Below are 24,599 nucleotides of genomic sequence, written 5' to 3'. Positions count from 1 at the left end.
AAGAGCTTAATGAAAGGCTTGTGTGATATTTTATTAAATTTAAGAAAATAACCCTTATATTCTATAGAAACATCAATTACAAACATGTTTTTTTCTTAAACCTTAATGACATTTTCCTCCAATATGCTTTTTATTAGCATACATGTATGTAAAATGGGCGGGGGACATGATTAAATCAATACTCAAATAACACTAAAATTATGAATAAGTTTAAAAAAAAGAGATGGATTGCAATTTGCCGCTTGCTGCTCGAGATGCAACTAGGAAATCAACAGTTAGCATTTAAATTGCTCGAAGCTGAAATATATGTTTCCGTTCGCATTTTACTGCAGCACCTTTAATTGGGGATAATGTAATTCATCTCCAGGTGATGCAATCTTCAATTTGATTACCAATACTGTCAACAATTTCCTACATATATATATTAGTTAAATAAAGAGAATGCGTTCTTGGTTATAACATCAACTTTATTATTGCCACCCTATTTTATGATGGCTCTTTGCAAGCAAAAAAAAAATTTCTTTATTTTAAAATGTGTTTTTTAGAGGAAAAATTCAAAATAAGATATAAGTAGTGTGATATATATTGTTACACTAAACAGGCAAGAACATTAATGTATGCATAAAAATCGTTTGGAATAACACATGATAGATGCAATCAAATAAATAGGTTTTGCATTCATTTAAAATAAATCCAAACAAAATCTAGCCATTTATAAAAATGTGCCAAAAATAATAAATTGTGTAATTATAGATAGAATAAACTGAATCTTAGGTCATAAGACTTTTTTATGCACTGCTAGTTAAATTAATTATATAACCTCTTACTATATTTAAAAATATTTGAGTTAACGTCTTCAATGTTGACCTGTTCGCACCTTAAACCCCAGCCTATTAAAATATGATAAATAATGCAAAAGCTCCCTTAGTAAGCTAGTGCATTCATATGCGTGTAATTTTTATATATATAAAGGTTGTTAATGTTGTGTCTTATTGAATTTACCTGTATCTCTGCAACTCCTCATTTTCATTCATAATGTTAGTAAATTTTCATTTCAAGTAAAGGTTTTTATTGATTTTGATTTTATTGATTTCAGGTTCTTGGGACATTGAAATGTTAGATTTGAGGAATTTACAGTGCCACATTTGTGGTAAAGTATTATCCAGGAGACAGACATTAAGAATTCACATGCAAACACATTTAAATTATAGGAATGTCTTTGCCTGTAACATGTGCTCTGCAGAATTCATGTGGAAAGAGAGTCTTAACAGGCACATGAAACTCAAACATGAATTATGTTGATATTTACAGTGTTAAAAACACACCTCCGTGAATATTCATCTAGAGCATTCTATGTTCTGGATAAACACATTCCTGATGATGATATAGGACATTCTGTGAATATTCATCTCCCTGATATTTTGTTATATTGATTTTCCTAGTCATGTTATATTTAAATCAATACAAAATTATTCATCGATCATAGAAATATATTTTAGCCAATGTTTTTTGTTAATATTATTAGTAAATTTTATTCATGATCTTTAAGTTCAATTTTTATTTTAATTAAGTGCAACAATAGAATTATATTGTAGTTGTATTTACTTTGACTAGAATTTCCTATTTTTATTTAAAATTATTTTTATTCGAATGTTTTAAAAATTATCTTAGTTGCTATAGATTTTATTGTATCTACATTAATTTACTTAGATTATAGTATTTAATTCATTGAGTCTAGTCATTTTTTCTGAAGGTTGTTTGATAGCCATAAATAAGTTGATGAACATGTAAGTGACTTATCTGATTTAAAGTATCTTTATTTTACATTAGTTTGACCTAATGAAAATGAATTCCTCCAAATTTAAATAGAATTCTCTATTTTTGATGCATTTCTATTTCTCTTTGAGGATAGGTTAATATTAGTTAAAGAAATATTTTTTCTTAACAGATAAATATCTAATAAAATTTTTTAATTTTTTTGAAAAAGTATTGTTTAAAAATAAAGCAATATCTATTTCAAAATATTTTTTTATTCATTTTTAATACAAAAAGAAATTTTGCAATGGGCTGTTTACAAAGCCATGTAATTTACTTTATTTTTAATTGTAACTTTATATTAGTGATATATTTGTATAAATTTTAATTTCTATTTTTCACGCATCTTATTTAAAAAAAATATTAACCATTTTTAATTTAAATAAAATGAATTTGTTTATGAAATGAACTTGTCTAAATTTATTAAACTCTAATGTGATACTAGTTTGATTACTCAACACTGAATGTGTTTATCGAGGATTAAATTTTTCTCTTGCTTGTTCAGACCACTTCAAGTTTTTGCATAAAACAATGTCTTATTTCAGATATGGATGGACTTACGTGGAAGTGTTCTGTATGTGGAAAAGATCTTTCAACAAAATATTCTTTAGCTAGACATATGCGTAGACATTTTGAAGAAAGACCCTTATATTCATGTAAATTGTGTGGTTTGCAGTTTTCATGGAAAGAAAGCTTAAACTTTCATATTAAAAGAAAACACCAAAATGCTTCAGATGCAATCTTATTAGAATATTAAAATAAGTGATAATTATGGTGATGAAATGTTGATTCTAATCAAATTATATTCCTATCATGTCTTGTTACGTTTTGTGTCTAATAACAATGAAAGCAAGTTTGAAATTGAGACGGAAAAGCGAAGTTGTAATTTATGCTCTCACTATTCTTAACGGGCAGCGGTTTGATGATCGAACCGAGGTCTGAAGGACCAGGGTTCGATCCTCGACACCGCCGAGACCCGAATCAAAAGTTTTAGGGTCAGTCTCTGAGCAATACCATAGGTGCAGAGATCTGAAGAAAATTTCTTTCCCCTTCAAATCTATGTCTAATTTGAGGAAGTGGCCTAGCAAATAAATGATGCTGCCATCTATCTGAGCAGAGACATATTTTCCGACATTGCGGTACTCTCTTCTTCAACGAAAGGCTCATCTTCCTGAATTAATTCGCGAAAGACCATTGGCTAGTAAGCTTTGACTTCTCCAATTGTCATTAGAAACAGCAATATTCTTAATTCTAAGTTTTTCAACATTATTGACTTTTTCTCGGGTAAAGAAGAATCCTATATATGTGTTATAACTCTTAAAACATTGGATTGTCATAAATATTTTGCTCTTTCCAAAAAAGAAACTAGCATAAAAAAGTTTTCTTACCAGTTTTAGGTTTTTTCCGTCTTGAAATATACAAACTTAGAGCCCTGAGTCAAATGCTAGTCATATCAATTTGATCTCGTTTTATATTTTATAGTTTTCTAGTATAGCCAAGAAAGAAAAAATTATCTTCATTATGAACTTTTTCTTGCATATTGTTGGTAGCTTGTTTTGTCAATTTGTTCTTAGAAAGTTAAGTTTTCTTATTAATTTTTATTGTTTTTTTTTTTTTATATTTACATTTTTATGAATTTTTGTATTAAGTATTTGTATGTTTCTGTAGAGCAAGTAAAATACATCAAAACAACTATGGTGTTTGTTTCAAAAATGCTTATTTTTTGCATATTTATCGAAAATTAATATGTATCTGTATGAGACTATAATTTATGAATGTGAAAAAATTCAACATTTTTATTTATTTGACCGGTTTTTTTTTAGATATTGTTAATTAAGAAATTGTAAAGAAATTCATATAGAATTTTTTTATTCTATTTTTATAGCTAAATATATGAAGAACTCATAAATTAAATATGTATATCCTAATAAATTCAATTTTATTAACTTCCACCTTGTATAACAGGTGTTAAGTGCCAAATCTAAAAAGTTAACTATTTAGCTAACTTTTTGGCTGTGGTATTACTATTTATTACTAACTATTATTAATAAATGTTTAAGTAATAAAGAAATTACATATATAGAAACTCATTTATCTTCTTGAAAATATATGAAATTAATGATACTTCATTAAATTGCCTAACCTACTGAGAGATATTTTGTTTCTTGTGTATACTTAATTATTAAATTAAACCTGTAAAAAAAAATGCAATGTTCATAATTTTAAAAGTTATAAAAAATTTTATGTGATTTATGACCATTTTAACTGAATATTAATTTAGGATTTGTTTTTAACTTAGATTCTGGTGTGTGGAAAAGACAAGAATGGCTAAACATGTTAAAAAAAAAAAAAGTCATGTCTAAATTTAAAACATGTTAAAAACAAAGAGTGATCAGAATACTCCTATTTATCCTTTTTTTTAAATCTTCGATGTTTATTTCTTTGCATAGATTGTTTATTTTAGTTATTTATTATTTTAATTTTATTTAAAGATGAAGTTTTCTAATAACTATTTCTTAAGTCATCAGACACAATTTTTCAAACAATAATTTATTTATCAATCTTACTGTAATTTTGCCCATTTCCACATAGATTTGAATAGTCCAGGAGTTCTCAAAATATGTTATGGCACCCTGGGGTGCCCTAGAGTGAGACAATTGTTTAGATTTTATGAACAATTGTTATTTTTTACATACAACTGCCAAAAATTCTAATTTCAGGTTATTTCTGTATATGCATATCTTCTTCTCTCTGAAAATATTTCATATTTTGATTTAATATAAAGCTATTACCAGCTATCACAAAATTACTTTGTCTTAAGGGGTCTGAAAAAAACCATCTTTCAATGTGAATTTCCAAAATTTTTCAGAACAGTGTTCAGAACTAAATGAAAATAATTCATGCTCTATGAAGAAAGGAAGAACAGTTTATGTTCACAAAAGCTGATTTAGAGAACAGATTTTTCACATTATTGAATTGTTAAAACTTAGTAATTCTCAAAATGCAACAGATAGAAATCAAATCTTTATTTTTGTGAAAAATGGACTTCAACAGTTTTTCCCCCTTGGTCTTCAAATTTAAATTAAGTTAAACAGTGTGAATAAAGCACAAATAATGATCCAAAAACAGACATGTAAATTTCTTGATTCGATTATCGAAAAAATCCTCACTGTGGAACACTGAATCAAGTGGAACTCCGTCGTTGTCGGAACATTCTGACATTCAGGAAGGCTTATATTATCTTGATTTATATATCTTGATGATTGTTGTTTATATTTTGATGGCAATATTTTTTTTTTGCTGTTAAAAATAGTATACAAAATGTACTCTTATATATATATATTTACTTTTCCTTTCAAAACTTTTTAATCTTCACTATTTCAAGGAAATGTTTCAATATTAATTTTATGCATTTAACCTCGCTGAACAATTTTGAAACATCTGATAGGGAATCACGTGAATTCCTCCTATCACACATCATTTCTAAAATTATTATAATTCTTCAATCCTAACTTCTTCAATCCCAAATTAAAAGATCTCCCGATTGCTTTAATTTTAAAAAAGGTTTCTTTTTTAGATATAACTAATTTTTTCTTGAATAATTAGTTTTTGTTGAAAATTTAAATCATGGTATATCAATGTAAATTTTTTTACAGTTTCTTTTAGATTTAGCTACAGTTTCGTTTATATTACTTTTACTAATTTTAATTGAAAATCTTTTATTGTTTGCCTTATGTCAAATGTTATATACATCATCTTATGTCAAAATAATAAAAGACTTCTTTTTTACTTAAACGACATCTAGTTATTATTTATCTTACTCTATTTTCGATAACTCCAAAATATAACAATCTCAACATAAGGGGCCTAAAATTTTAATTGCAATTGGGCACCCGAGTTTTACCTATCCATGTGTAACAAGATGACTGAATAAATAAAAAATATAAAGTAAAGCAATTTTTAAGAAATAAATTCTAAAATTCCATATTTTAATTTAGTTTTGGTGACATCAGCAGCATGAGGCTTCCTTTTTCTCAAATCTTACTATGTCACAAATAAAGAGAGAAAATGAACATCACATGGGTAGGATGTGCAATAAGATAATTATACAATGAATATCTGTTCATCCATCACTATTACACTCATTTAGAATTTTTAATTCCACTCTATTTTTAATGACACCTAAATTCCATTAATGTTCAAGGTTTTAAAACTTCAGCTTTCTGGAGAAAGCATCAATACGTAAATTTATAACGTTTTCAAACTTTATTCATACATATTAAGTTTTTTTTTTATTACTTTATCACATAAAATCCAGTTTTTAAATGATAAAATTCGAAATTTGCTTAAAAACTACATTGATGTACATATATGAAAACAAAACTTTTAAGATTAACTCATCCCCCGTAATTTTGTGGCACATGGCCGTGTCATACAAACGATATAGCTTTTAACATGCCTGTAATTTTTCGTTATTATTATTGTTAAATATTGTAAGCATTTTTCTCATAATAACGAAATTTATATATACAGTACAGAACCCGTTATCCGGAAATCAGAAAACCGGAACGAAATTCGATAAATTTTCCCGCCATTTTTTAAACAAATTTTTTTTTTCCTTATAAGATTTTAGGATTTTTCTTTCTTTTTTGAAAGATGTTCACCTTACCATCATTTTGGAAATAATCATTAGTGTATTACTTCATCGTTTTTTCTTCTTTTCAAGATTATTTCCTAAAAAAAATTTTTTTTTAGTTGGGTTTAACAATAAAAAAACGGCCTTTTGTAGCGATTCAGAAAACCGGAAAAATCAGTTATCCGGAATAGTGATGGTCCCGATCGTTCCGGATAATCGGTTCCCTACTGAATTTAGTTTCGATTATGATATTCAGATTTTTAATTAATATTTTCATTATGACAATTAGTAACTAAAGAAATTATTAATCAGAATTCAAATATAGCAGATATTTAAATAAAAGTTTTATATATATTTATTGGAGTAGCAAATATCGAACTTTCCATAAAAATGACATTGTCACCTGTTTAAAATGCTTATCAAATAAGTTTTCTCCAGACAGACACGTAACTGATCATAATGAATTAAAACATAACTACGAATTCGATTTGTGTAATCAACCTTTAACTTGAAAATTTAGTATGTTACGCCATATAACATTTCCTTGATGCAATTTTTCTAATTTGGTGGGAAATGTTATAAATTCCCAAATTAACATTTTTTTTTTGTATGTTTATTTTTAGAATTGGACACAAAACAAATTCTTTGCAAAAATGGCAGTGTCACTTGTGTTGAAAATACTTATCGTATAAATTTTTTCTAGCAAAACTTGTAACCAATTAAAAATTCACACATATAGTTTTTTTTTAAAAAAGTCAAATGTTTAATTATGAAATTATAAATAATATTGCAATACAAAATGGGACAAAAACTATTAGTATTCAAATGTTGCAAAAAAAAAGTCATATTTTGGGAGTCAATTTAGATGACTTAGCTAGAAATGCTATTTTAAAATAGATTTCTGAAATTTTTAAATTTTTGGGTACAATTGGAAGAAATTGGAGCATTTATGCTAAAAATTACATAATTTTTCCAAACATTTCTTAAACTCAATGCCATGTTCAATAAGGAAAAAAAAATATTTAACTGATAATTTTAATTTACTTTAGCTTATTTATTATTCTAGAAAATTACAATATTATACGTTTTGGTATGTTTTAATAGGTTCTTAGTGCATTTAACAATAACTTGGTGCAAAGAACAATAAAAAGAGTAATATTTATGTTAGCATTTCTAAACATCAACATATAATCAAATAAAAGTTGTGATTATTTAGAACTAAAGCAATTTAAGTGTAATACTATCTGTATGTAAACAACAAAATTTTTTCAGAAACACGTGATACTCCTTAAGATTTTACGACTTTCAAATGTACCAACTTTTGTTTCAAGTTTTTTAAATATATTTTATAACTATTAGAAAAAGGATGGCTCTCCTCCTCCAGACTGAAATTATAACACTTTCTCATCTATGTATGCATTTTAATGGAGAATGTTAAGAAAATTCTTTAACCCACGGGAGGCTTAGAAAATGGGTAAAATTGAGAGAATGTTTCACCACAATATACTATTTCCCTATCTAATAACATGGAAAACCAATTATGCTATGCGGAGAAGACTACAGGTTAAATTTAAGATTTGTCTTTTTTGTTAAATAAATTTATTTTGTTAAAGAAATTCACATAATAAATGTAAAATTTATAATCCTTTAGAAAGAACCATAGTACTTTTTTAAAATCAATTATTTGAATATTAAGATAGCAAAGAATCGTTATATATGACAATGATTTGCTAAAGAGTAAATTAATAATAGATATAAAATGTTCATTGAAACTGAATAAATAAATACTTTAACATTTAGTGAATGAAGGTTATTTTACTACACTACATTAAATATACACATTTACAGATACATAATATATTTATACAAATGATACACATAAAATTACAACACATTTTAAAACAAAACAAAAACTATAGTTAATAACTAGACTTCCCACACTCATTTAAACAAAATAAAATAACTATAAAATCAAAGTGAAAAAATATTAACAATACTGAAAACAAAGTTTAATTTTTTTATAAATGTAATTGCAAAGTGAAGAAATCTCAAAAACTGCAATGGATAAATATATACAGTTTTGTTTAATATATTTTTTTTTAAATACAAAATGTATACATAATTTTCATAAATACATTTACATACAAATAATTTTATCATAGCATAGAAAGTGTAATGTTAAATACATTTACATGTGGCGCAAATTGCAGACTTTAAATCATAGGTCGATCAACAAATTTAATATTAAAAACTAATCAAAAATGTTAACGACTTAACATATGATTAAATTTAAAACCACAATGATAGCATGAGAAATGCTTATCTCGATCGATCTTGTGCATTAAATAGAACTTGTCCTCGTTGTTAGAATATCTAGTAGTATAAAAAATAACTGATAATTTAAAAAATTCACTTAAAGGAAAACATAAAGAGATAGAAATGTACAGTTTGCTGCTTTCCACTTAGGAAACAAAGTGTTTATCCTCGCCTATTTTAGGACTAGTTAAAAAGATACGCCAACTGTTCCAAATTCTGCAAAATATTTTAAAAAGTTGCCGAGAACTATAAACTAAAAATTTTGCACATTTTCGATGAATTTTGTCAACTCTTTTAAAGGCTCTGCGCAAAATAACTGGCTAAAAACCCTACAAATAGAATTTACTAAATCAAGAATCGTACATTAAAACATAAATGTTACTACTACTAGAAAATATCAGCAATCTGAAGCAAGTTTGCATGTCTGGTAAAAAGGTTTGGCAATAGATGGCGATGTCTACTTCAGCACAGCATCCCACATGTTTAAGTACATATGTTCTATACTAACTGCGCTGTACACATTGCCTGTATGTGCTACTAAGTACTAAACCTTTCTAATATTTTTTGCTGCATATCGGACCAACCCAACAAAGATCTTGGCATGGGTATCTAAAAATGTTAATGTCAAACTGTGCTAGGTTTTTGCAGTAATGCTTATTTTATCTCTGTAATACTACCATTGAAAAACATATTAAATTAGTTTTAAATCTGGGTGAGAATTAATATCCTCTTTTTCTATGCAGAATGCAACAAATTTATACTTTCTTCTGTTTTTTATTTTTTAAATAGTGTGTAATTTTTGGGATCCTATAACATATTATCCAAAATACTTTTGTTTTTTCTTTATATTAATCTGATTTTTTTTATCTCGTTGACTGACAAATGCTTAATTAAGTTGATAAGATTTCACGATATTGTGATTTAATTTTTGTAATGAAATTCAAGGTTTAATTCAGAGAGATATGCCTGATGATTTTTATTTTATTATTTACTTTGGAGGCAGTATGATTATTTTTTAAATGTAAATTAAAACTTAAATAACAACAGAGACGCATATTGCGTTACTACTTTTTCGATTCCAATTCAGGGGGCAAAACGATTTTTAGCACACATATTCTAGAAAATATCAATCGATCTCGACACAATTTGTTTTTATCTCACATTGCTCAATTCTTTAAATTTTTTATATCTTAATCATTGTAGTAAATCCCGTAATTATAATAACTTATTATAATTTTAATAACACAATTCAAGAAGCTTTAAAGTTTATGCAATTTATAGGTGAACGTTACGTATTTTTTCTAACATAATTAAATGAATAACCGATAGGATTCTTTTCAGTCCTTTGGTTTACTTTTATGAATAAAAAGATATCTATAATATATCTGCAGTTTCTAGACATTTCGAATCCTTTCTGTTTCATACTTTATGTATTGGAAAAGTGAAGATTTGTGAGGAAAAATAATGTTATAGCTTTTCCAGACATGCAAATATAAAACTCTGCTTCTGAGTGGTAAGATTACCTTATTTCTATGCTAGAAATTCGAAACAAAAGGTGCAACCTGACAGGAAAAACAATTAATATTTTTACTTGTTGAGCATATGAATCTCAAAAGTTTGAATGGTGATAATGTCTTGATTATAGGATGGTTTTCACAGGCAATATTACCATGATTTTCTTTTTGAGAATTAATTTTAAAAACGGCTGCTTTTATGGACGACAATGTCACTGTTTTTTATTTTATTACATTAATGACAATTTAGTAATGATTTGTTTGATAGTTTATCAATTCATAATTCTGTGAGTTAATAACTAAAATAATGTGAGTCATTCAAAACATTTATTAAAAATGAAAGCCTCATTTGTGATTATTCTTCCATGAGTCACTCAAAGCCCACCATTGAAAATACAGTGTCTAAATTAGAACCCCTTCAATATTTATTGTTTGGTATTAATAGAAATAGTTTTAATCAATGTAAGTCATTTAAAAAACTACATAATGTATCATAACTATGATGGCAAATATGGCCAAAACGTTTGATAGTAATTGGAACTGATAATAATTAAGGTTAAGCTAGAAATTGTTTTAAATGCAATAGGGTTGAAAAAAATGACAAATACAGCAATTGCAGAAAACTTCACGCTTTACTTCTAATGACCTCTCTGAGATGTTAAGATCAAATGTAAGTTTTACTCTCCCAGAACTAAATTAGCAGAGAGTCTCTTGATAAATGCTTGGCACTTACTGCTCTGCATCCCCTTGTAGGATTCACCAACTATAAATGTTTGGAACAACCCGAGTACCTGAGCAAAGGTTTTGGGATAGTCGAGTGAAAATGCGTAATACGTAGCAATGAGAGTGATTAGAGCTTCGTAGAAGTTAGTCGTATCGGTTGTAATGACAGTTTTGTCACCAGCCACATATGCTTTTTGAATCTTTTCACCATCACTAAAAATGTACAGCAAAGGCGATGAGTTTTCTATACTTTGTACATTCTGCAAGATTTCCAATTCTGGAATGTTCTGAAAGAAATTTCACTGCATTTAGTTGCTAGAAGGTGCAAAATAAATAAAGCAGAATATACATATTGAATCGTGACAATTTTTTACTTCTCCTTTACTTTAAATCTAACCTTTTTAATACAAACTTAAATAATAGTAATTATCACACTTTTTACTTTTAACATAAAGAGTAGAAAATATAGTTGAAGAAAGATCAGTTGGTCTCAAAAGATAGCTAGTTATAAATAAATCAAAATCATATAGAGTTTACAAAATGAGTTTTGTTATATCTTCATCTGTTTCAGATATGGAACACAATAAATACAAATTATTTATTGATTTTAAATAACCTTTTTTAGCAAGTTATTACAGTTACATAATAAAATACAGAAGACAGCAAATCCCTATACAACTATAAACAAGTTTTCATTTTAAAATTTGAAGTAGCAACTTTTGGTAGGTATAGTACTTTTTTTTTCTTTTTTTTTATTCTAAAGTTATCAAAACAATATATAAAGCTATAGTCTTTTTATTTCTGAACATTTTAAAACATAAATTAATTATTTCTGATCAAGAAATATCTAGAATTTATGAATGAAAACAAAAGAAAAAAAACAAAAATGTTTTGATGAATATTTTCCAAATACCCAATTGTGTACAGTACATATAAAGCACTACACAACTGATCATTTCATACAAAACACATTTAATAACGAGCAGCGAAACCTTTGCATAGAATTTGACACATAACTGTGTGACTTATTGCAATAAAATTATCACTGAACGGTAAATAATAAACTATGCTCTTGTGGAAGCTTAAACACAGATAAGATCTCACTGATACTTTCCCGCTTCCAACTGTGTCCTGACGATCATTGGAGACGCAGAGGGGGGATCCTGCCTTCACTATTGCACGCCACACCGGCCCTCAACAAGGCATTATGGTCTGGGGTGCCATTTCCTTTGACAGCCGGACCCCTTTGGTCGTCATTAGAGGTACGTCGACGACATCCTAAGACCTGTTTTGCTACCGTTCCTTTTGCAGAGCCCTGGGCTGGTTTTTCAGCAGGACAATGCCAGACCACTTACGGCACGTGTTGCTATGAACTGTCTGCAAGCTTGTCAAACTCTTCCTTGGCCTGCCAGATCTCTCTCTCATCGAGCATGTCTGTGATATGATAGGAAGGCGATTGCATCTGGCACGGAATGTTGATGACCTCGTTCGACAATTGGATCGAATTCGGCAGGAAATACCGCAAGAGACCATCCGGGAGCTTTATAGGTCTATGCCACGCTGTGTGGCAGCTTGTATCCAGGCTAGAGGCGGGTCAACACCTTATTGAACTTGTTACTGTAACTCTGCAATAAATTATTCAATTGTTCTGAAATTTTAATCATTTACTATTCTGTATATTGTCTTCCTATCCACCAATTTTCGTTTCAATCGGACAACTCCTTGGTGCGTCGATTTTTTTGTTATAGAGTGTATATTAAAAATAAAGCGATTTTAAAAGCAAATGGAAATTGCTAGGTTAAACATGAAACAACTGCCAAAAAAACGTTTAAAATGACATTGATTAACAACAGCATAGTTGTGAATTGAGCGTGTCAAAAAGTGATCCGTCAAATTTGAAATTCGGGTGTCGTAAAAATATCCTTATTTGAAAAACCACGAAAAAAAGAGGGCAAAAACGAAAAATAACTGCCGAGAAAATGATGTGGATTAATGATGCAATAATGGCGAATAAAGCTCATCAAGAAGTGATTAGGTACTAAAATTCAAACTTCGGGTACCACATTATCATATTAAAAATACTGAAGTTTAAAGTTCTTGTGGGGAAAGATTAATAAATACCGAAAAAATGATCAGAAACGAAGAGGATCTATGATGGAAGTATAGCTATTCCTGAAGAAGCGGTAACTCTAATTCAAAATTTGCATGTCAAGATAATATCGTATTGAAATTTAAAAAATCACATAAAAGAGACATATAAACCGTCAAAATTCCAGATCATCAGAAAACACTAAAAAAAATTTCTACTAATTTTTTCTTTTTAACTAGCAATTTGCTAGTCACCAAAATAGCGTGCATATATTAAAACATCAGAAAATCATTTTGCTAAGAGAAAAATTGACAGGTATGATATTCTTATTAGAACAGGCACTAACTTACTAAGGTTCAATTAACATTTAATCTCATTTAAAGTTAACATATTTTCTGTTTTTTTAGTTCATAAAATTTCCCTTTTACAGCATGTTAATATCATATTAAAATTATAGAATAAGTAATTAACGAAAATGTCAAGCTTTAAAGGTACTTGAAAAGTATGAAAAAGGTAAAGGTATGAAAAAATGTAAGTATTACTTACAATTTTATGAGCAACAATACTTTTGCAATGATAACTACTTCGACCTTTATGGAAAGCTATTTGTTCTTCAATATATTTCAGTATTTTTATATTTTCTTTAAAACTCTAAAAAGAAAAGAAAAAAACAATGGACTTAATAGATCATATACGGTCTATTTAAATATTTGTAAATAATAAAATGGATAAGTGTGAAAAAAATCAATTTTAAATACTGACAGCTCGATAATGTAGAATGACTCATAAAGTATTGTTTTAAAGAAAATTTCAATAATGATAAATTAAAGGGTTGATGGAACACTTCGAAACCTTTTTTTTCAAACAATGTTTTTCACTGTTAGAATTCGAAGCCTTTTCATACCTCTTACAAAATACAATTTAATTATTTTATTTTATTAATTAATTTTTTTTAGCCTCTAGGCTAGGAGTGGCCAATCATTTTCACAATAGTGCTTTTTCTGAGGAAGGAAGAACGTACCTAGTTCAGAGATTAAGGAACTAGCTCTTACATTATAATCTTAACTTTTTTTTATTAAAACCCATCAAGGCATTTTTTTATTAAATAATTTTTATATAATCTGCTTGTGATACTAATACAGTGAAGATTGACTTTACAAATGTGCTGAGTTAAAAAAAAAAACTGTGCTAGATTAAGACAAATAATGTATTGTGAAATTATCCAGACACCAACATTTTTACAAATAAACTGCAATTTTGATATTTCATTTCCTTTAAACTATTTCTAAAAAAAGGGGGTTGAAAATAAGGAAATTATTTTAAATTATTTTAATTTTTTCAATGGTTAAAGCTAAATTGTTTTTCGGTATATAGAGAGAAAGTTGTAGAAGTCACAGTGAAATTAAAATAAGGAAACTTAAGTTTTAAAAAAAAATCACGGCATAAGTTATTTTCTTGATTTATTTACACCTCATCCTCTTTCGTTCCATTTTAATTACATTTTTCTCCTTTTTAATTTTTGAATTGTCCATTTTATTTATTTAAAGTCCTGATTAAAAAAAAGCTTTGTTCTATCAGGTACTAATAGCATCTTATCATATATTTTTGGAATTTTTAAGAAATTATGACAAATATTTATATCAGTGTCTTAAACCAGTATCTGAAAGATATTAAATAGCTGATCTGACTTACTGAATTATTTACAGGAGGATCCATCAATGCTCCAACAGAAGAAAACAGTGATTCAAATCTTTGTAACATTACTAAAACATCTGTTTTATCCAAATGCTCAAGAAATTCTTTTATAACCTATTTATGAAAGTCACAATGAAAATGTTACAGCTCCAGTTTAATATGTAATATTAACAACTTCAATTTTTTTTAAAGTACCAAACTAAAAATATCTAAGCCCATTTTTTCAATGTTACCATAAATAAATCAGCCTAATTTTGTATAACCCAGTGTTTAAGTACAATTATTTGGTCAAACAATTTTTACTACAAATTAATTTTCACACAGTATTAATTGGTTAATTACAGAAGTTAGTTTCCTTACCTATAACTAAGCAGATTAACTTGTAGCAATTTTGCAATGTTAATTGTTTCAATTTCATACGTTTATTATTACTGTCAATGATTTATTAGGTCTAAGCTGTCTACATATAAGGTCTTACCTGAAAAAGCTATCCTGCTTATAGCGTTGGAAGACATTGAACTAGAATTTATAGAATTTTGCAAAAACATCAACAGCAAATCATTTTAATGCTTACATTGAATCCTAAATTTGAAATTATTTTATAATAAAAAGGGCTATAAAAACTTATAATTCAAAAAAATTAATTAATGGTAGTTCACCACACAAACAATATGACCATAACAATACGACAATCATTCATTCAATAGGATGCCTTTTTTCTGTGCCGTAAAAAAAATCAAACAATAAAAGCAAGACTATTGAACAACAAATATCTTTTTAAAAAATATTATTGTGGGTATATCGGGCAAATGTGCACTGGGTAGTGACATTTAACCTTGAAAAAACATGAGTGTAGGGCAATCAAACACCTTGATTAATCTTTTGGAGATGGATGGTAAAACAAATGTTTAAACAAGTGCAAAAACATAAAATTTTATTTAGTACTTTGAATTGACCTACTAATTTTTATTAAGTACTTCGACATTTGAGACATACAATACCAAGCCTACTTTGAAACGCATAATAATCATATAATTAATTACTAGTGAAATTAACTTCATTTTACGCCTAGGATGACCATAAAAATAAGATTCCATAGTAATAGTTCCCTCTCGTTTTTGGCGATTTGCAAATAATCGATCATATTTGTTAATAAACTAAGAATCAATTACATAAAGGTAAACATAAGTTGCGGTAACCTGAAGGTGACGTCATTGAGAGTTAAGACGGCAAAGTATATAATGGTAACCAGAAATGGGATTTCAGCAAAACTGAACAAAAGTTATCGGCAAAACAAGGTGTCCCCGATTCTACAACAGAACCAATTCTATCACAGATCTGGTAAAAAAACTTTATTTGTAAATGTCATATTATGACGTTATTGAGCATTGGGATGAGTAGAAGAAGAGAAGCTAGATTTTTATTTCTCTCTAGATATTATTCTAATAAGAGACAAGTGATCTAGTTCAGCCTCTAGTATTGGACATCTTTATTGGAAGCCATAAAGTTTTTTTTTTTTCGTTCTAAAAATATTTTTCTGTTTTAAATAGTACTCCATAGGAAGGATAAGATATGAAATATTTAGAATAAGTATAAATTACCAGAAAATATACCTGATTAAATTAGTTTCTTCTTTAATTAGCAAACATAACATAATCTCAAATTTAAAGTTAACAAATATATTTATAACTAATATCTATCATTTTAAAACTTTCTATCAATCTTTAATGAGGTAACTTATCCATACAAAGATAATATACTTACATATTTTCCAACTGAAAAGCATGGACAGTCATTGACTAGAGATGACATCTTTCGATGTGAACGGTTTGACAACCAAGTAACTCGACCTTTGTGAGTCGCTTTTAAGATATCGTAAATTCGAGTCTCTAAGATAGTATCGTTATACCATCCTATGGAAAGCTCTCTTAAAAGAGCTTTGTAGAGCTTACTTGGTGTATACCTTCGATCAACTTTTGGCTTATAACTATGAAACTTTAAACTATTCACTCCTTCCTTAGCCTTTATGGGTCGTCTAGTTGTCAATCCAAGTTTTTTTCGCTTTAATTTCCATTTCATATGGCGAATTTTTTGACTCAATGATTTGCAGAAAAAGGACTGTAAGTAAAAAATTAAAATAAACTAATGTAAATTTCTTAAGTAAATATTAAAATAATAAATACATTAATTTGATCTTAATACTGATAAATAAATGATAAAATTATAGTTGAGAATATATTTTACAAAATATGTGAAATTAGATAAAATTTAAATGCAGGAACTACTGAGCAATTAATATACTTAAATAGTATTTACATTTAAATAAGTTGTATTAACATGATAACTTGGTGTTCAATTGCTAAAATAATGTTCTTTGCAAACAAATTATGAAAGTCAAAAAATTGAATAGATTCTAAAGACTAACTGACAATATTTAATTTATTTTGTACATGATATTTACAACAAATTCTTATGATTAAAAAAATTTTCACAAATATTTATATCATTAAATCTCCGTATCTGTAAGTCTGCTGCTAAAATATGGTGGCTATAAAGTTTTAGAAACTGTCTATTTTGTTAATTATGTATAAGAAAATGATGGTCATTAACAAAACAATTGAAAAAGCACTATTTCCCCATTTCAGGGACACATTGCTAAGCTATGTCAACCAGATAAGTAACTTTCTGTAAAGCTGTTTTTTTAAGGCTCCTTTGTTGCATGAAATGATGCTTTTTTAAGGAATTTGATGCTTTTTTGCTATGTTTAGAACTGCTGTGAGTTTGCAACTGTTACTTGTGACAATTAGATGAAGTTCAGCCTATCTAAAACCAGTGCTGTCTACGCTTATTTTGAAAATGGTGCAAAATGTCAGTATGTAGAAAAGCCACAGTTTTGTGAACATGAAAAGCGTTTGTGGTCTAATTTTTAAATATTGAAAAACTTACTCCGATGCTGCATTACCTGGACTCATAAAAATTGTAAACACTGAGAATAAGACAGTAATTTTGATAATTTTCATCAAAGTTAAAAAATTTCGTTAAATTGACGATTCTTAAAAAAGGTTTAATAACTTTTAAAATAAGTTATTTGTCTGTTTTAAAGCCCAGACAATTCTTCACAGCAAAGATTATGTACATAGTTTAAAATCATTACATTGCTTCAAGAGTAAAGCACTTACACTTTGGCTTTTTTCCCCCTGGCGACAGAGCTTCGAAAAGCAGCGTTAAGAGGAAACAATATCTATACATCTACTACTTCATCTATAACTCAATTTTCGATAATTCAAGACAGTTTTATAATTCTTACTGAATGCACAGGCTTAAACCCTTGACTACTAAATTAAATTAATGTTACTACAGTAGCTTATAATTCAATGTATAGATCAGTAAATAAAAACATACATATTTAATCAAAACATTTCAGAGCTACCAGTATATTAGGACCAAAATAGTCAGTACTGAGAGACCTAATAATTAAAAATTAGAGATTTTTTTTTTAAGATCCCCAAAAATGCACATAATTATTCAGGCAAATCAAATATGTGTAGAAAAAATTAATTATCAAAGGAAACATCACATATTTTTTTTAATTAACCTTTTTGAAGATAGAATAAAAAAACACATTTGAAATTAATTCAACTGAATGCTCTACTTCTACATAGACTGAGTTACATGTAACAATGAATGGTGTGAACTTTAAACTAAATAAAGAGAAGACTTACACCTCAGTTATAAAAGGTTATTTTAAGGACCAAATTTAAAAAAATAGAGGACATTTAGGAAAGTAGGGACCAACTGACAGCCCTGAAATTTACTTTTATTTATGACAAAAAAAAACAATGTAGCTTGCAAAGAATATTGATTAATTTCTTTTCAAAAATGTCCATAAGTGATAAATGTAACATCTGCCTTATCGAAGACGTTGAAGTATTATGTTAAGATGGCAAAACAAGCAAAAGTCTATTTCCCAAATGTTTAGTTATCTACGGGTAACATTGAATATTTTTTTATTGCTAAGAATTCAATGAAACAAATTGCTCAATAACCCAAAGAAAATTTTTCACAGCCACTAGATTCCAAAAATGAAGAAACCAAGAAATACATGAGAAATGAAAAATTAAAAGTTTGAAATATAATTGAGGAGACTATTTTATAACTTTATGAACTAAATATATTACTGTTTAAATAATGATTCATATACCATGAATCAAATTCAGTATCATATAATATTAATTATAGTACATTTTCCAAACTTAAAACTTTAGATTTGATATAGCACTATTGAATCAGCAGGTCCAAAAAACAATAGCATCAGAAAAATGTTAAAATTACCTTAGGATGATGATGTAATAGTAACATATAGTTTAAATTAAATAAGATTTAATTGCTACATAAAAATAAAACAGTTTTAATGCGAAAATTTGATCAAGCTAAATAATGATTCTCATTATTATTCAATCTCAGTTTATTAGCAATAATTATAACTTAACAAAACAAATTAGTGTATGATCTTATACTTTAAAAAATCCAATTTCTCAAGTCTCGACCACAATCTTTATCAATCAACGGTTGTAAAGAATTATTTAAATAGTTTTTTTAATAAATTTTGAGAAATTCATAAAAGAACACTACTTTTTGTAGAACAGTTTTTTTTTTAACATTCTTGAAAACTAACAAAATGTTGGAAAATGGTAAAGATATAAATATATATATATAATCATAAAAAGAGCCAAAAATCACAGATCTGAGGAAAATTCTCACTCCTTGTTTTGCCTTCAAAACATAAAATCTCCTCTGCCAAGCATTATTCTTCAATATAAATTGAAAAAAGTTAATACTAATACCAAAAAATTTCCCTATCAAAGTTCTAGGTACAGAAAGAAAATAATAGCTGTAATTTCGATAGCTGTTACAAAACTATTAACGCGTTTGAAGATCAAACTGAACAAAATAAAAATTAAATTGTTCAGTTCTATAGTCAGGAACCATTACCTAGAGAAAATTCAGCATTTGGAGATGAGTTCTTAAACATTCTTAGTATTGTTTTTACAAGAAATTGTTGAAAAATTAAAAAAAAAAGCTTAATTTCTCTTGAAAAGTTTAAAATATAAGCTAACATTTTGTATGTTAGAAACATAAAATAAAAATAATTAATTATACTCTGTTCATCGAGAACTGATGGGCAAATGCAAACAAAGCCACCAGACATTTGGCATTGCTTTCTGCCAAATTCATAACAAGTAGTACGATTCTAATGAATAGTTAGTTAAGAAAAAAACCACAAACCCTGCCAGGAAGTGGCAGATGTAGGCAATGTTAATAAAAAGCAGAACAAATTTCTTGTTAATTTTTAACACAAAGTAAAATTTTTCTTTTTTTAAAGTTTTATTCTAAAAACATAGTTGGTAAAGTTTCATATTTTTGTTTAAATTTAAAAAAGACCTATAAAGTGAAATATTTAATAAAATATACACTATTAGAAAAGTTGGATTAAATTTTATTGTTTAAATATTATATTAGAGTATAAAATTACGTATAATAGATATTTACCCATGGTTCTTTTCCTTCATAACCTATAGCAGGATAAGTTTCATACATTTTTCGACCAATTGCTTGATATTCACTACTATTCTGTATGTTAGGGTACTTTCCAAAATAGTACTTGGCACATTCATCTACAAAAGTTCCCCAAACAGCACTCACATTATTTTCTTGCAAATGATCATATATCATATCGCTAAATGTGGGCAGAGGGGTATCAGCATTAATAATCGGAAATTTTGAAGCTGAAAATATAAAACAGTTTTTGATTTTAGAAAAATTACCAAGAAAAAAACTCTTTTTTTTTTTACATACAGTTGCAGGCTGCACATTAAAAAAATTTTTTTCAAAATGACTGAACAAATAAAAACAATAGAAGGAATTAAAATAACTCTGGCAATTGGAAGTGAGACTGGTTTATGCTCATCAAGGAGGATAATGTTTTCGGGAGACAAAAACAGGTTTTCCTACCAAAAACGTCCTCCTCCTTCCTCTACCAGAAACAAGTTACACACTTCTGGTAAAGGAGATCATGATATTATGTCTATTCTTTCTTGTTGGCTTATTATTAAATTTGCTAACAAGAAAAAAGTTCATCAACAGCTTTAACTAACATACTATAGTGAATGCTGCAAATTAACCTGCAATACCAGTAAATGTCTCTAAAAATATTAAATAAATTATCTGAACTTAAAAGGAAAAAATAGATGGTTTTTAACGTATACCCACTTACCCCAACATATATAATTTCAGTTCATCTGAATAGGGTTTTTTTTTTTCTTTTTTGAAAGTGCAACATTTTTTTTTTACCTTAAATTAATAACATGCATATTTGTTATTATTAAAAGTATCTTGCAGAAAGATATCAGTGCTGGAGAGGTTTGTAGCAGAAAGCCGGAAAAAAATTCCGTCACAGAGATTGGAACATACATTTAGCAGTTGCATAATTTAATGTTTTACAGAAATGTCTTAAATGGTGATTTAACTTTATTAGTAACAGACATTTATATAAAAAATTCAGAAATTTTTAAACAGCAATTTTAAAATAAAAAAAATACTTTACTATGTAGGTAAGAAGATTCTACAGCTACATAATTTAAATATAAACCTTTCTATGTTAAACTTTAAATTGATAAATACCTGGAAAAATGTTCAATAACAGACATAGCAAATGTATAATATCTGATCCAAAAAAATTTCATTAAAAATACTTCAGAAAAAGAGCTTAAAAAAACGCCTAAGACAAATCATGTGTGTTTAATAAATTTTTAGGTTTTTATTTATTTAAAAAAAAAATTTTAATTGCAACCCTCTGGGCAAAAAATTTCCAAACACAACTCTTGTACAACATCACATTTAAAACTTGAAAAAGAAATATTAAAATTGGGGTGATATATAATTGAAACTTAAAAGCCTACTTGAATTATCAAACACTTCATCCAACACATCAGGAGGCTCTACTTTAATTTCTGCGTTAGAATTACCCAAAGAAAATTCATTCACGATTTCTATTTCACTGGGCTGCTCCCAAACGCCACTGTTAATGAGAAAGAGTTGAGGACCAGAAGGTAGAGATAACGGCAACAAAATTTTATTGCCTGATTTAATCATTTGATTTTTATTTGAAGTAGTTGAAAGAACATTTATACCTATAAAAATAAAATACATTTACCGTTTTCAAAATTGAATAAAATTACGTTAATAAGAAAATAAATAATGAAAAACTGAAAGGTATTATCTATAATAGACCATTCTTTACAGCATGCCATTTGCCCATGAAATTCCCGCATGTATGAGCAGTTCCGCTTACATGTAGTTTTTAAACTCCCATGTGCGTGAAGGGCAATCGGATTCAGTAAGAATAGTCTATTAACTATGCATTAATTGTGCACAATAAAATAATTATTTTTATAGATATTAAATGAAACTTTAGTTTTGAAGTAGGACATAGATGCTTTCTGACATTGCAAATTGACAATTCAAAATAGAATTGATATCATGTAGGGAAATTTTTGTGCAAATTTTTCCAAGTAGCCTGATAGTTAAAATATTATATAAAATAATTATAAACTATTTTATCTCATTATTTATGAATTACATTTTAATTTAAATCAATAATATAAATATAACCTATATAAGTTAAAATTATAAACCTTAAATTATAAATAGTAAAATAATTTAAATCAATAATAACACCAGAAAAATATCTTTAAAAAATACAATTAATGTTAAAAAAGATGTCAGTTTAACATTTAAAATTAAAACTTTTTATTAAAACTACACTTAAAAATAAATAAGTATTAGATATAATAACTTTAATATCACAATTATATAACTTTATAACATTAATATAATAAATATACTGAAAAACCATGTATACTTTAAACCTTTCTTTCATAAAATTGGTAAGTACACATGAAAAATAGCATGCATAATTTAATAATATACATAACAAAACCTGAAATCAGTACAAATGAGAATTTCTTAAAAACTAACTTTAAGTTACCATAGCAACTTTCTGCTTACAATGCTTCATTTAATTTATTAGGAACAATTAAAAGAATATAATGCAACATTTAAACACAGTATATAATACAACATTTAAAAATAAAAACATGCTTTTTTTCCAGTAAACATTACTATTTAATAATTACAAAACACACTTTTTTCAGCATACTTTTATCTTACATAAAACATTTTTTTATATTATTAAATCTTTTCCGATAGACAATTCATAATTCACATTTTCATTTATATAATTGAATTTTTCATAGATTAAAAATATAAAATACATTTTGCATTACAACAACAACAAAATATTTTTGAGAAAAACTTCATCACTAAACAAAATTTTACATTGAAAAATGTTCTTAAATCATTAAGTAAACGATACAATACTGTTTCATCTCAAAATAGAATTTGCATGTTGCAAAAAGCTACATCAGAATTAAAAATTAGAAGGTATGCTGAAAAATACAAATTAAAAGATTTTAAATAGGGTGTCAAACAAATATCCAGAACAGGGGTCTGCCTAGGCTTAATTAAGTACCGTTTAGCGGTACCTTCAGAAATTCAACTTTAGGAAAAACGGTAGTAAACGATTAGCAAACGGTTTCACAAAATACTTTTTCTTAAAATTTTATTTTTATATCCCTTAAGAAACGATAAATTCATATTTTCACCATATTTTTGTGTTGACTTTTCAATATAATTTTTCACACATTATGTCTAAATTTTCATAAAACAGGTACCTCTCAAAAAAACCTAGACAGATCCCTACAGAATTTGAATGATGCATTTAATAAAACAAAAATAAATAAATAAATATATGGTTATTATACATTATCATGAATTGTTTGTTTTATCTGTCACTTAAATGTGAATAAAATAACAGCAACAATTAAATAATATAATCATAGAGTAATTAACTATTTATTGAACAATAAATTTTGAATAAAAAACTTTCAATGTTTAAAAAGATTCATCCATAATATAAAAAGGTATAGATATAATATTTATATCTAAAAGCTTAATTTTACAACAACATGATTTTTTAGTAAAAATCTAATTTTCTTCTGAATTTGGCTTGTAAATTTTTGATCAATGCACACGTTACGTAATTTGCGGTACTTTAACAAAACACTGTTAACATAATTTTACAATTTCAAATAACAGTAACAGAAAATAATAGTTTGAATCAGATAACACCTTCATAAATACACTTTAAGTATAATAAGAAATGGTGTTATAAATTGCGAAATTAGTATGCAAAGTAGTAAAATAGGTAGCACAATAATGAATGAAACAGAGGGGAAATAGATTTATAAAAATTAAAGCACATATTCTTTTAGAACAGTTAGCATAAAAGAAAATCTTCATTCTGATAAAATAATACAGTTTAAAAAATACATAATTCCACAAAAAAGTACTCCTAAAACTGTGAATAAAATAACTAAAATATTAAAACACCGTCGAATAAAATAAATGTACAATTTGCATTTAAATACATTTCAAAATAAATCCTTGCTTATTCTATATTTATTCAAAAAAAAGAATGATAAAAACGAATACGAAATAACACAAAGAAATAAAAAAGGAATCACGAATAATCCCGAAAATATTTGATTAAATTTTATAATTATTGACCAGACGCTAAATTTTGAACATAGAAACATCGAAATCAAAACTACGAACGGCTTTTACAGTTACAGTGTTTTGAAGAAATTATGAAGGAAAGTTAGCTTAACGCTCACTCATTTTCAAAAGAATA

At 27.1% G+C, this 24,599-nt stretch overlaps 1 protein-coding gene and 1 non-coding gene across 4 annotated transcripts in view; one reads left to right on the top strand and one right to left on the bottom strand.

Moving 5' to 3' along the window:
* LOC107442207 (uncharacterized) overlaps positions 1-5,610 on the top strand; it is a 48,214-nt gene extending 42,604 nt beyond the window's left edge. For both annotated transcript variants that reach the window (XR_015431235.1, XR_015431234.1), the window contains one exon: positions 1,097-5,610. This is a non-coding gene — a transcript (uncharacterized LOC107442207). The remainder of the gene's footprint in view (positions 1-1,096) is intronic.
* A 5,284-nt stretch (positions 5,611-10,894) lies between these two features.
* LOC107442231 (uncharacterized) lies at positions 10,895-24,532 on the bottom strand. Of its 2 annotated transcripts, none has more exons than XM_087156812.1 (7): positions 24,337-24,532; positions 21,748-21,978; positions 20,339-20,574; positions 16,553-16,906; positions 14,786-14,902; positions 13,640-13,744; positions 10,895-11,291 (listed from the first exon to the last, which is right to left on the bottom strand). In XM_087156812.1, the coding sequence occupies exons 2-7, from the start codon at positions 21,938-21,940 to the stop codon at positions 10,959-10,961; spliced, it is 1,338 nt and encodes a 445-aa protein (XP_087012938.1). In that variant the 5' UTR covers positions 21,941-21,978; positions 24,337-24,532; the 3' UTR covers positions 10,895-10,958. The 2 variants fall into 2 exon arrangements, with proteins under 2 accessions (XP_087012938.1, XP_087012939.1); XM_087156813.1 differs by having other exon boundaries at positions 24,476-24,526.
* Between the last annotated feature and the right edge of the window lie 67 nt (positions 24,533-24,599).

This window comes from Parasteatoda tepidariorum, chromosome 2 (assembly GCF_982258835.1).
Source record: "Parasteatoda tepidariorum strain Cologne lab strain chromosome 2, Ptep-v5.0, whole genome shotgun sequence".
NCBI classification, from domain to species: Eukaryota; Metazoa; Arthropoda; class Arachnida; order Araneae; family Theridiidae; genus Parasteatoda; species Parasteatoda tepidariorum.
This window is presented reverse-complemented; position numbering and strand designations above follow the sequence as displayed.